This window comes from Triticum dicoccoides, chromosome 4B (assembly GCF_002162155.2).
Source record: "Triticum dicoccoides isolate Atlit2015 ecotype Zavitan chromosome 4B, WEW_v2.0, whole genome shotgun sequence".
In the NCBI taxonomy this organism is placed as follows: Eukaryota; Viridiplantae; Streptophyta; class Magnoliopsida; order Poales; family Poaceae; genus Triticum; species Triticum dicoccoides.
The window spans coordinates 387,365,983-387,378,283 of record NC_041387.1 but is presented as its reverse complement, the minus strand read 5'-3'; the positions used below and the strand labels follow the sequence as shown (position 1 = coordinate 387,378,283).

Below are 12,301 nucleotides of genomic sequence, written 5' to 3'. Positions count from 1 at the left end.
TGCAGACTATTGGTTGTTACATATTTCAAATCACTTCGGCTAATCATGTACATATATTTCCAGCTTATGTACTTTACTATTCAATATATTTTTGTTTTAAATCACATCTAATATCCTTATATAATTGTAACCCACAGGTGCCTGTTGATAGCGTCTCCCATATCAAGAGGCTTGAAACCAATTATTCAGTTATCATACATATATTCAGTGTCAGAACGCTTTCTGAGTGAATCATTGCTATTGACTGCTCCTTATTACCATGTATAAGTAATGAAAGGTTGTACTTATACTCTGTCTTCATCGCACAGGTCCATGAGCCCAGCATAAGGAGACAACTGATACAACAAAACAAAGTGAACAACTTAATCTCTTATATGTCTAACTAAGCATATATAGATAATACAACATTTATTTGTTTTCTATAATTTTATTGAGCATATGTGTATGAGTTTATAGTCAGCGTGTTCCAGACCCACTTTGTTTTCCTAGAATCCCATGCCATTTTATATTTCTACAACTTGCATGGAAGGAGTGCAGCAAATCTAAGACCATAACGACATGCATTCTAAGGAAAACATAATCAAACTCCTATCACTTAAGATACCATTACTACTAGCGGAACAATGGAACTGAGTGTACATTATCTTTCTTTCATAGCAATTATCCATGCTGATGAAATATACGGCCTTCATGTTTTGCAGAACAATTCAGTCGAATGTACAAAGTCGGTAACCTCATTATGAAAATGGATAACCTTGGATGGTAAAGAAGACTTGCTTAGTCTATTCCTTTTGCTCTGCTTACTAATGATGCCGGAAGATGCAACATACTAATTGTTTTGTTGTATGTGTGTGCAGCACTTTAGCTGCAGATGCAGACCAACATCTTTTGTTTCACTGTTATTGCTGAAAACTGGACGTGGTGAATGTCAGTCAAAATTTTATCCATTTTTCATTTTCTTCACATTTTTAGTAAAATGAGTATTCTGAAAAGCTTAGTAAATATATAAATTGGTTTCATAACGTTTGGATTTTAGAGGCTTGTCATGCACTGCAGGTTTTACATGTTGACGAGCTGCCTTGCATATCAGTGAAGTTATTGAGCCAGTGCTTGCATACATATATATGGTTTAATCGTAAGAACACTCTTCATAGTTGTTTTTCAAGGCTGAGAAGGTGTTGCTGTTGGTGACATGTGCGGAACTTCTGTTGGTGTTTATCTTGTAATAACTCAATTTGATAGCGGAAACTGATTGAATTATCAATGTACATTTAGGCATAGAGCATGAGGATGTATGGAACTTCTGAATACTTTCAGATTGTCTATAAATTAGCAGTCTTGGCCCCTTTAGAAAAGAGAGTACAACTAAATTATTGAAAGTGCAGTTCTAGGACAACTACTTGCTGAAATTTTCAGGTCTTGGGACAAAGTACATCTATGAACAGTATGCCTCATTTGGCTCTTGTGGGGGCAGGGATAAAATAAACCTGCCATCAGTAGGCGAGTTCAAACACTGGATGGCAACGTGTGCTAGACAGATTTTTTGAATATTTGTGCTACCCATTTGGGTACGAGTGATGCTCACGGAGGCCATTCTATGTTGCTGACTAACTGTCCTGTCTATATACTCCCTCCTTCCTGTCTATATACCCATTTTGCGTACGAGTGATGCTCACGGAGGGAGTAATTCTTTATGTAGGCGACAATTCAATCCTGAAATCCTAGAGTTCCATGGAAGAAAAATGCGTGTGCAAGAACAGTAGATTTGATCTTCTTTTAAAACTTGTAAGAACACTAAATGGTGAAACAACTTACGTTATTATCCGGCAACGCGACCACAAATCTGCAATGGTTTCTGACATTGAAAACATAACTTAGTGGACATTGCAACATTTTGTTTATAATTAATTCATATATTTTTGGAAAATTTCATATTTTTATTATATGTGCATATAATTACTTGGTTAATAATTGATACGTGCGTTGAACCGTGGCACCCTATTTCAAGTTTCCAAAAACCAGTTGAAAAGGGTAAAATAGGAGTAATAAGGAATAAAAATCACACGGAAAGGGGAAAAGGACCCCTACTCTCTCCACAGGGGCCAGGGAGTCCCAACTCCGCCTCCACGCTTGACCTCACCTCCATCCGTAAGCGTCGCCGTGGCCGTCGCTGGGGAGCGCCATGCGGCCTTCCTCCCGCATACTCGCCGCGAGGCACCTCCTACGCAGCTCCCGCTTCCAACCCTCCACGGCGGCCGCCGCCTCCTCTGTTTTCCGGCGGCTCGACGGAACCAATGGGCCGCCCGTGGCGAAGCCTCTCCGTAATCCCCACCTCGGAGAACTCGGACCAAACTGTAGGGTTTTTCCTGGGAGCGGCGCCCCCTTTGCCCACCTCAACTGCTTGCTGCCGGACTCCACCTACCCGCCGCACTGCGCGCGGCCCCTCCGCGACTTGGTAACAAGTGCTTACCGCATTCTAGTTTCGACGCTGAGATTCATAGATACAGTAGTGCATGATAGGGTCTTACCTTATACGTTATCAATGTTTTACTGAAATATAAGTGGGAATTTCCTAGAAAAACGGTAGGCAGCAGTAAGGTGATTCGTTAATAGCTTACACATAAAAAATGAAGCACGACTGATGGACTTAGTGGGCGCTGTTGATTGGGCTTCAGTTTTGTTCTCTAATTGTTACAAAGGGAAGATACTCGGTCTCCGGCTTAATCTGTCAAAGCACAAAATAAAGTACAAACGTGGTGCATATGGCAGTGTTGCCGTCTTAATGCTGATTCTGCCTGTGAAGTGTTGTTGTATTTACTCTGCACTTTTCAGTTCCATCTGAAATATGGTTATTCAAGTATCTTCTTGCGGTTGGTTCGTGATGTCAGTGATTGCAGCAATAACGAAAAGTTTGATGCATTTGTCTGTTAATTTTCTTAATAGAAGCTACTGTTTGTTTGTCAAATATGGTTTTGTGATTCTTACTATGTTTGTAGAGAGGGCATGCATTCTCCACAGCTGCCAATGCAGTGACTGTTGGGAAGCCGGCTGATGATAACATGCATAAAGATGCCCCCAAAAAGGACATTGATGATCAGATAGCAGACGCGCAGATTCTTCGAAACCTTTGGAAATACTTAATGCTGAACGATAGCCCTGATTTCCGCTTCAGGCTTGTGCTGTCATTGGGCCTCTTAGTTGGTGCAAAGGTAAATGCTACTCGTGAAAACTCTAACCTATACAAGTATCGTTGATGATAAGAAACATCAACTGTTAGCAAAAACTTTTGTTTCTGTTGTACTCATTAATGACTAGCAATCTGCAAATGTTGGCAATCCCATTTGAGCTAACACTCTTCCCTAGAAGCTACCATTGACCATGCAGGCTCAGCATTGATGATCTCTTTACCTCACTTTGTTGGTATGCAGTGCCTATAGTGCACTGATATTCTTCTATTTTTTCTTTATACAAATGACCCTTTTAACCTATTCTCATGTAATGTGATAAACTCAGATACAGCCTATTTGTAGGTGTATTTTTAAATGGAATTTCTTGTTTAATACCTCAAATAGTCGACTATCATCACTCTGAAATCAAAGGAAGCATATTGCCCTTCCAGTTATGATACATCATACATGTCATAATGGATGAAGTTGTTACATGAACCTTCCAACTTTGTCACGTGCCTTATCTGTTTAAAATTTTATTTTGACGAAGCTTTTCTGTTTATAATGGACACCAGGTTATAAATGTTCAAGTGCCTTTCTTGTTTAAGCTTGCTATCGATTGGCTTGCAGCCCTTGGTGGCGCTGAAGCCTCGCTGGCATCATTTACAGATGCTAATGCAACCATGCTGGCTCTCTTTGCAAGTCCAGCAGCAGTTCTGATTGGTTATGGTATTGCACGGTCAGGAGTATCAGCTTGTACAGGTACATTTGTTACAGAAGTTGCTTATCATTGTTTTCTCACGCCTGAAAAGCTGCCAAAAGAAACTCCTTTGGTGAGCATGAGGATTAAGCCCATATGTACTGCTCTCCTGTTAGAGTACATTTCAAATATGAACTGCCACGCTTGTACTTCATTTTAAGCCCATATGTACAAAATGAAGTACAAGCGTGGCAGTCCTTTGAGGATTAAGCACAAAATGAACGGAGGATTCTCTCTTACTGCTCTCCTGTTAAAAGATACTCCCTCCGTTCCTAAATATTTGTCTTTCTAGATATTTCAAAAAGTGACTACATACAGAGCAAAATGAGTGAATCTACATTCTAAAATATGTCTACATACATCCGTATGTGGTAGTCCATTTGAAATGTCTAGAAAGACAAATATTTAGGAACGGAGGGAGTATATAACTATGATTTAGTCCTCATGGCAAATTCTCTGTTTTCAGAATTGCGCAATGCTTTATTTTCCAAAGTGACTGCGAGAGCCATCCGTTCAGTCTCCAGGACGGTAAATATTGAAACCTTTTCATTTCTATGGTACCACGTTTTAGTGAAGTTGAATGATTATTTTCTGTTTGAAGTCATCCAGAATTTGGATGTTTCAACACAGTATGGATATATGTTAAATTCAGTATCTTCTTTTTCTTGATATCCGATGCTATTGTTCTCCTATATATGTTTATATTCATGGAGAAGAAAAAAAGTTACTATAATGGCATCTGGACAAGATCCACTTCTTGTTGGATGACTGGTGCTGCGCAACTGTTTCGATGTTAAACTGCAGGCACTTTAAGTATTGATTTAGTTTCTTAACTCTTCGCATTGCAGGTATTTTTTCACCTGCATGAGCTTGATCTTCGTTATCATCTAAGGTACTTGGGAAATGCTCTGATTCATCCATCATGCTTGTTATGATGTTTTCCCTCTTTTCATTGATTAACCGCATTATTATCTGTTGTCCTGACGTACAATACATTTGTGGTAAAAATACCACAAGTAACTTAGATGGTTAAACACTAATTCCTTTATATAAGCTGCACCCATTTTTTTTATTCAATCAAACAGTCAATAAGAAGTCTCTGAACCCTAATATCCTCTATCCCTGCCCATGCTACCCTTCCTGCTTACCCGCGTGCCCACACCAGTAAGGTGCGCCAGCTTTTAATCGGCCCTAAGGTCTTGCTTGTATTGCATCCTGTAAATCGGTGTGGAAACAAGCTACAAGAACAACACTTACTATTATGTAGTTGCTGAGTATTGATTTAATGGAGGCTATTTGAATTTTCATTATGTTTCCTTGCCGGTTTATGTGTTTCAGCCGTCAAACTGGAGCTCTAAATCGCATAATTGACCGAGGCAGTCGTGCCATAAATTACATTCTTACAGTGATGGTGTTCAATGTTGTTCCCACAATACTAGAGGTACTCACAGTTACTACCCTCAACTGTTACTGTCCACCAGTTGTGCAAATTGCCTGTGATATTGTCATAATGATGCTGGTTGCTTTTGGTAATTTATGTCATTTCTTCTTGTGGCCTTTATGTGAGCTCTGTTTGCCTTGTGTTGTTGCTTCTTATTTACAGATTGGCATGGTGTCAAGTATACTTGCCTATCAGTTTGGTTCCACTTTTGCTTGGATTACTTCAGTTTCAGTTGCTACCTACATTGCTTTCACTTTGGCTATCACACAGGTGCGGACACTGTATTCTGTCATCACATATGTAGTCTTAAGATCTTGCTTTCATAAATGCTCAATCTACCTATCTAATGGTATCTTTCCTACCATGTATTACTCTGGTTCTTCATCACTCTGTTTTCATTATGACAGTGGCGGACTCAGTTCAGGACAGCCATGAACAAAGCTGATAATGCTTCTAGTACAGTGGCAGTTGACTCCCTTCTGAATTATGAGGTTATCCCATGGTTGTCCGTTACTCTGGTGTCTGGTCTATATTTTTACCGTTACATATTGTAATTCAACTTCTTACCATTCTTATTTTGCTTGCGTGCAGACTGTCAAATACTTCAACAATGAGCAATTTGAAGTTCAGAAGTATGATAAATACTTAAAGAGTAAGTACATGTATCAATTAATTCGTGGGAGAAATGTCATTACAAAATGAAATACACAGCTACACTATAAGTTAATTTTGTTAGATATGTTTGATCTTTTAACTACTTTTTCTTACAATGTGCTCAGGTTACGAGGATGCTGCACTGAAAACTCAAAGTAGCCTCGCCTACCTGAATTTTGGGCAAAGTGTTATATTCAGCTCGGCATTATCCACAGCAATGGTTTTGAGCTCATATGGTATAATGAGTGGTGCTCTGACTGTCGGTGATTTGGTAGTTCCTTATGTCAAGTCTTTGTGTTTTATATCTTTTGCCATTTCATTTCTTAGATCACTTTGACACATTGGGGTAGCAATACATCCACATCAAAGCAGAAAGATATTCAACTCAGGTTGACCAATATTACCTCAGGTTGTCGACATGAAAGTTGTTAGAAGCGAAAATGTGTAACTGGAAAATAAAATATACTCCCTCCGTCGCAAAATAAGTGGCGACCACGTCACTTATTTTGGGACAGAGGGAGTACTGTTTAACAATGACTTGATATTAAGCTTCAGATATTTTTCGTTTTCTGCTTTTCTTAGTCTTGCAGTTGCCTTTGATTAATGTGTTGAAATCTTGGCGTCCAGGTCATGGTTAATGGACTTCTATTCCAGCTTTCACTGCCGCTGAACTTCCTTGGGAGTGTCTACCGAGAATCTAGACAGAGCCTCATTGACATGAAGTCTATGTTTCAGTTACTTGAGGTAAAAGCTTTGTAGTTATAGATTCATACTGCTCAATGTCTGATGGCATGCAGTTTAATTTATCCTTAATTATGGTCTCAGACACTTCAGAACTATTATCTGCGTCTTGTTTTAGGAAAAACCTGGAATAAAGGACGAGCCTCATGCACAACCTTTGCAGTTCAAGGGAGGATGCATTGAATTTGAGAACGTGCATTTTGGGTAAGTTTTGTCCTTTGTTAGCTTGTTAAGTGCCGCAAAGTGCTTATATTATTTCCCAAAAGAAAACTGCACATGTAGCAAGTTTGAAAGCAGTAGAGCAACCAAGCAGCTTCACTTCTTTTAACCATTGATAGCCAATTAAATGATAGTGTTTTTTTTTCAGTATATTTGGTTTCCTTTGAAAAGAATGTGAAAGTATTCCTGCTAAATACATCCTTGTTGAGTGAAATTTTTTTCTTTCCTGAAATTTCTTTCAGAAGTGAATATATAGTACTGAAGTGTTTATAGGACATCTAAATTTAGTGATTTTCTTTGTCTATGATCTCCCTGTAAATTTGAACTTCTCTAATCATCTCGACTGTCATCTCCAAAGACCTCAAATAGGTGAAATATTAACAACTTGGATCATCTAACAAATAACTCCCGCTTCATGTCATCTGGGTAATCATCACTGTTTCGGATACTATGTTGGTAGGAACTAGGGTTCTACCGGGTCTAGGGCGGAGCTTGTAGGGGAACGAGGGAGGCGGGCGAGGTCTTGACCGCGGCGGCCGGCGTGCTGGCGCCGTCTCGTGCGGTGGAAGAGGCGGCGGCGGCTAGGTTTAGGGTTCCGGCTCCTCTGGGAGCCGGGCAATAGAATTGTCTTATTGCTTAATTTTCCAAAGAGGGTCTTACAGCTGTTTATATAATCTCGATGCTAAATAAAAATAAGATAACTTGGGCTAAGCGCCTAACTAAACATGCCCATTGGGCCTCCTCCGGCTATAAGTTACACCGGTCATAACATCTCTCCCCGCCTGCGCAAACAACTCGTCCTCGAGCTGGAAGTCTGGATAGTGTTGGCGGAACTCGTCGCGCTGCTCCCAAGTAGCTTCCTCCTTCGGCAAGCCTGCCCACTGGATCAATAAGTACCACACCCCCCGACGTAGCTGGGCCTGCAACACCTTCCCTGGCCCCGAAAGGCGGCGCCTGTCGGAGGTCGGAGGAAGCGCCGGTGTGGCCGCCGGCGGCTCCCCACGGAAAGGCTTCAGAAGCCCCACATGGAAGACGTCGTGGATGCGAGCACCGGCCGGAAGCTGAAGGCGGTAGGCCACCTTTCCGATGCGCTCCAGCACGGAAAATGGCTTGGCGTAGCGAGGGCCCAGCTTGTGCTTCGCGCGCGGGTCAAGTGACTGCGTAGAGCGGTGGAGAAGACGCAGCCACACCCAGTCACCCACCGCAAACTCCGCCTCGCGGTGGTGGCCGTCGTAGTAGTGCTTGGCCAGTTGCTGGGCCTGAATGAGGCGTTGCCGCACTTCTGCAAGCATCTCGTCCCGGGGGCGAAGAAGATCGTCCGCCACCTCTGTCCTAGCCGTCTCCGGGTCAACCGGCAGGATGGGCGGGGGCGCTCGGCCGTATACCACCTCGAATAGCATGGCACGCAGGGCGGAGTGATAAGAGGTGTTGTAGCTGTACTCTGCCCACGCGAGCCAGTCCACCCAAGCATGAGGACGATCACCTGTGACACAACACAAATACATGTCAATCACCTTGTTGACCACCTCGGATTGGCCATCCGTCTGAGGATGGAAGGCCGTGCTCAGGCGGAGCTTCACGCCCGCCATCCGGAAGAGATCGCGCCAGACATGTCCCATGAACACCGGGTCCCGGTCGCTGACGATCGAAGAGGGAAACCCGTGTAGGCGGACAATGTCGTCGAAGAAGGCACGGGCCACGAAAGCGGCGGTGTAGGGGTGGCCGAGCGCGATGAAGTGTGCGTACTTGGAGAAGCGGTCGACCACGTGAGGATGGCCGACTTGCCGCCCACCTTGGGAAGGCCCTCGATGAAGTCCATGGAGATGTCGGCCCAAACCTGAGAGGGCACCTCCAAGGGCTGTAGCAACCCAGCTGGCCGCAGTGTCTCCGTCTTGTTATGCTGGCACGTAACACAAGACCGCACCCAGTCCCGGACCAGGGCCTGATCGCCGGGGATGTAGAAATCGGCACAGAGACGGTGGAGGGTCTTCTGCACACCCTCGTGGCCGGCCGAGTGTGCCAGCAGCAGAACCTGGTGACGGAGATTGCCGTGATCCGGCACGAAGAGTCGGCGCCCATGCAGGAGCAAGCCATCCGCCACACGGCACGGCTCCTCCAGGTCGCCGTCATCAAGGCGCTGCCGCAGGAGCTGAGGTTCGGCGCGTCCGCGGTGGCCCTGCGGATGTCATCAAAGAGGGCGGAGGAAGGCCCCGAGCGGATGCAGAGAGCCGCCCTGTTGGCGTCGCCGACGTCTGCGTCGTTGTCGGCGTCGCGGCGGGACAGGGCGTCGGCCACGGTGTTAAGGCGGCCCGGACGATACTCGACGGTGAAGTCGAAGCCAAAGAGCTTGCTGATTCACTGGTGCTGCGGCATGGTAGACAACCTCTGGTCCAATAAGAACTTGAGGCTGTAGTGATCCGTGCGAATCCTGAATGACCGTCCCCAAAGATATGGCCGCCAGTGGCGAACGGCCTGCACCAAGCCAATGAGCTCCCTCTCATAGGCCGCAAGCTTATGATGGCGCGCGGCGAAGGGTCTGCTGAAGAACGCGAGCGGCGATGGAGGCGGCGACTAGGTTTAGGGTTCCAGCTCCTCTGGGAGCCGGGCAATAGAATTGTCTTATTGCTTATAAAATTTCCAAAGAGGGTCTTACAGCTGTTTATATAATCTCGATGCTAAATAAAAATAAGATAACTTGGGCTAAGCCCCTAACTAAACGTGCCCATTGGGCCTCCTCTGGCTATAAGTTACACCGGTCATAACATATGTTATTAGGGATTTACACATACAGCTAAGACTTTACTAATTTTAACGTTCTTTAATTAGCAAAAATCTGAGAACAGTCACTGTGCATATTGGGATGTACTCCCTCTGTTCTAAATTAATTAAAGTTCTAGCTTTGTCCTAAGTCAAACTTATTTAAGTTTGACCAAGTCTACAGGTAAATAGACCAACATTTAAAACACCAAATTATTTTCATTAGATTCTTTATAATTTTTTTTTCGTACTATCTATATTTGATGTTGTAGATCTCTAACACATTTTTGTATATACTTGCTCAAACTTAGACTTGTTTGACTAAGGACAAATCTAGAACTTCAATTAATTTGGAATGGAGGGAGTACCCTGACTAAACAGAATTGCTTCAAAGTAAACTTAAGAAACCAACCAAGGCTTTAAGTACAACTACGTAAATCAGATCTGTGATGTAGTAGAGGCTGTAAATTAGACAACAGTCTGATCCAGTACCATATTATTGACGAGTAGCTCAGAGATTTGATTTCTTCCAGGTATGTACCAGAAAGGAAGATTCTTGATGGGGCCTCTTTCACTGTACCGGCAGGAAACAGTGTGGCAATTGTTGGAACTAGTGGCAGCGGTACACTAATCTTCTTATTTACTAAATAATATTAAAGCTTTCGGTTATCTTATGTTGGTGTAAGCAAAATATAATCTTCGAAGTCATGGGCATCATTACCTCACAGGTTTTGGGGTGTCAAGTAGAACTGTTAGCATCTCATTTTTGTAGACCTGTAGCTGTTTTGTGTTGGATATCATAATAATTTAGGCCACATCTGGAAAATAAAGATCAGTGCGTGAGTTTATGAGAGGTCTTTGAATTAGAAGCTCCTCTTGAAGTGCCCTTGTAGACCTGTACGTAATCATACAAGAGTTGATACCCCACTGTTGTTACTATCAACATAACTTCTGTAGGGTTAATTGGATTGTCTATGTCTGCAGTGCTTCTATAGACATGCAATGTGATGATATATCATATATGTCAGCTGTGATTAGCAAGACCTTAGTGATTTTGGACTTCTAAATATACATAGAACTAAGAAATCCTAGTAGGGTACACATCAGCAATCTCTTTTCTGTAAGGTCTTCATATATTTACAATATCAGTAATGAAAGTGTAAACATTGCCACATTTGCCAATGCATGATTTCTTAGCATGTCGTGTAGTCATGGCACATGGACTAAAGTCATTAATGAAGGATATCGAGTTTCCAGTAATGGATGCACAAATTTCGCTTAGGGCCTGTAAGAGCATCTTCAACTGGACTGGGGAAATTTGACACCTCATATGTCCGCGGATGCGTCCGCGGACAGCATGGGCTCGAACCCTATTTGTCCGCCGCAGCAGCCGCACCCCTCATACCCAAACCCCCAAATCCATACAAAGCCATGCAACATAGAACAACACAATGATAAACACATAGCAGTTTGTCATACATATATAACCGGACACATCAAGTTCATCATAGCTAGTTCATACTTCATACGATAGCACTAGGATAGGACAACCGGGCATAGTTAGTTCATACACATGCGATAGATACAACTACGATCTAGGACTAGATGACATAAAAGTACGCAAATGGACATCACCACCTCGCCTTGCCCTTCCCCTTGTCGTCTCCGGGGCGCCAGTAGTGCACGTCGAGGGCGGCGCAGGCATCGTCGTCCAGGGGGGCATCAAAGTTTCTGGAGGACTCGGAGGAGGGGAGCCTGGCGAGATGTCGGGTGGCGCTGCCCTACTCGGCAAGGCGGCGGGCTTTGGTGGCGACGACTGCTTGCTCAGCTGCAAGCCGCTCCGACGCCTCAAGGCTCAGCCGCAATGCCTTCGCATCTTGCGGTGGCAGCGGTAGTGGGCGTTCGTCTTCGTGTTGGTCAACAACCAACGTAGAACGCAGTGGAGGATCCGGTCCTCGTCGTTCGATTTGGAGAGTAGGGGGACCGGCGCGGATATGCAAGATCCATGAACGTAGTGGCTGGATCCTGCCCGGGCCGCTTGTTTTGTGTGGCGAGCTGCCCGTGCCTCGGACTCAAGGAGCCGCCGCGGGCTCAATGGTGATGGGACCAGCACCTAGCGTGGCCGAAGGTGATGGCCTGGAGCTGCAAGAGCCCCGCCGTGCCATAGGGGAGGGCACAGACCGCGGTGGTCGGGCGTGGAGGTGAAGGAGCCATTTCGAGCCACGGGGGAGGGCGCGGAGCTCGACGTGCCGCCCCTATCCATCCGCGCTTGGCGGATGGCGAGCTTGTCGTCGGACTCTGCTGCGAGGGCGTCCTGGTCAATGGGGTCTGGTTCGGATCCGGAGCTGCTGCCGGAGCTGGACATGGTGGCGAGGAACGACGGGGACAGGACTGGAGCGGATAGAGTGAGGTAGGGTTTGGTCCACGGTGGGGTTGGGGTGGGCCAATGCGGGCCGATCCAACGTGGCGGACGCGCCCCATTTCCTCTCACATATGGGCTGTATGTGGGGGGTGCCGGAACATATGGGCTGGGTATAGGGGGTCTGATTGGGTGGCGTTTTT

The 12,301-nt window shown here is 44.7% G+C and overlaps 1 protein-coding gene across 1 annotated transcript in view; it reads left to right on the top strand.

Moving 5' to 3' along the window:
• Positions 1–2,072: 2,072 nt before the first annotated feature.
• The window catches only part of LOC119296254 (ABC transporter B family member 25, mitochondrial-like), a 15,048-nt gene continuing 4,819 nt past the window's right edge, over positions 2,073–12,301 (top strand). The window contains exons 1-13 of the mRNA XM_037574653.1: positions 2,073–2,455; positions 2,997–3,209; positions 3,743–3,929; positions 4,394–4,455; positions 4,776–4,819; positions 5,266–5,368; positions 5,531–5,638; positions 5,776–5,859; positions 5,960–6,020; positions 6,148–6,293; positions 6,650–6,766; positions 6,882–6,967; positions 10,273–10,361. Coding sequence (XP_037430550.1) covers positions 2,183–2,455; positions 2,997–3,209; positions 3,743–3,929; positions 4,394–4,455; positions 4,776–4,819; positions 5,266–5,368; positions 5,531–5,638; positions 5,776–5,859; positions 5,960–6,020; positions 6,148–6,293; positions 6,650–6,766; positions 6,882–6,967; positions 10,273–10,361 — 1,573 coding nt within the window. The 5' untranslated portion in view covers positions 2,073–2,182. The remainder of the gene's footprint in view (positions 2,456–2,996; positions 3,210–3,742; positions 3,930–4,393; positions 4,456–4,775; positions 4,820–5,265; positions 5,369–5,530; positions 5,639–5,775; positions 5,860–5,959; positions 6,021–6,147; positions 6,294–6,649; positions 6,767–6,881; positions 6,968–10,272; positions 10,362–12,301) is intronic.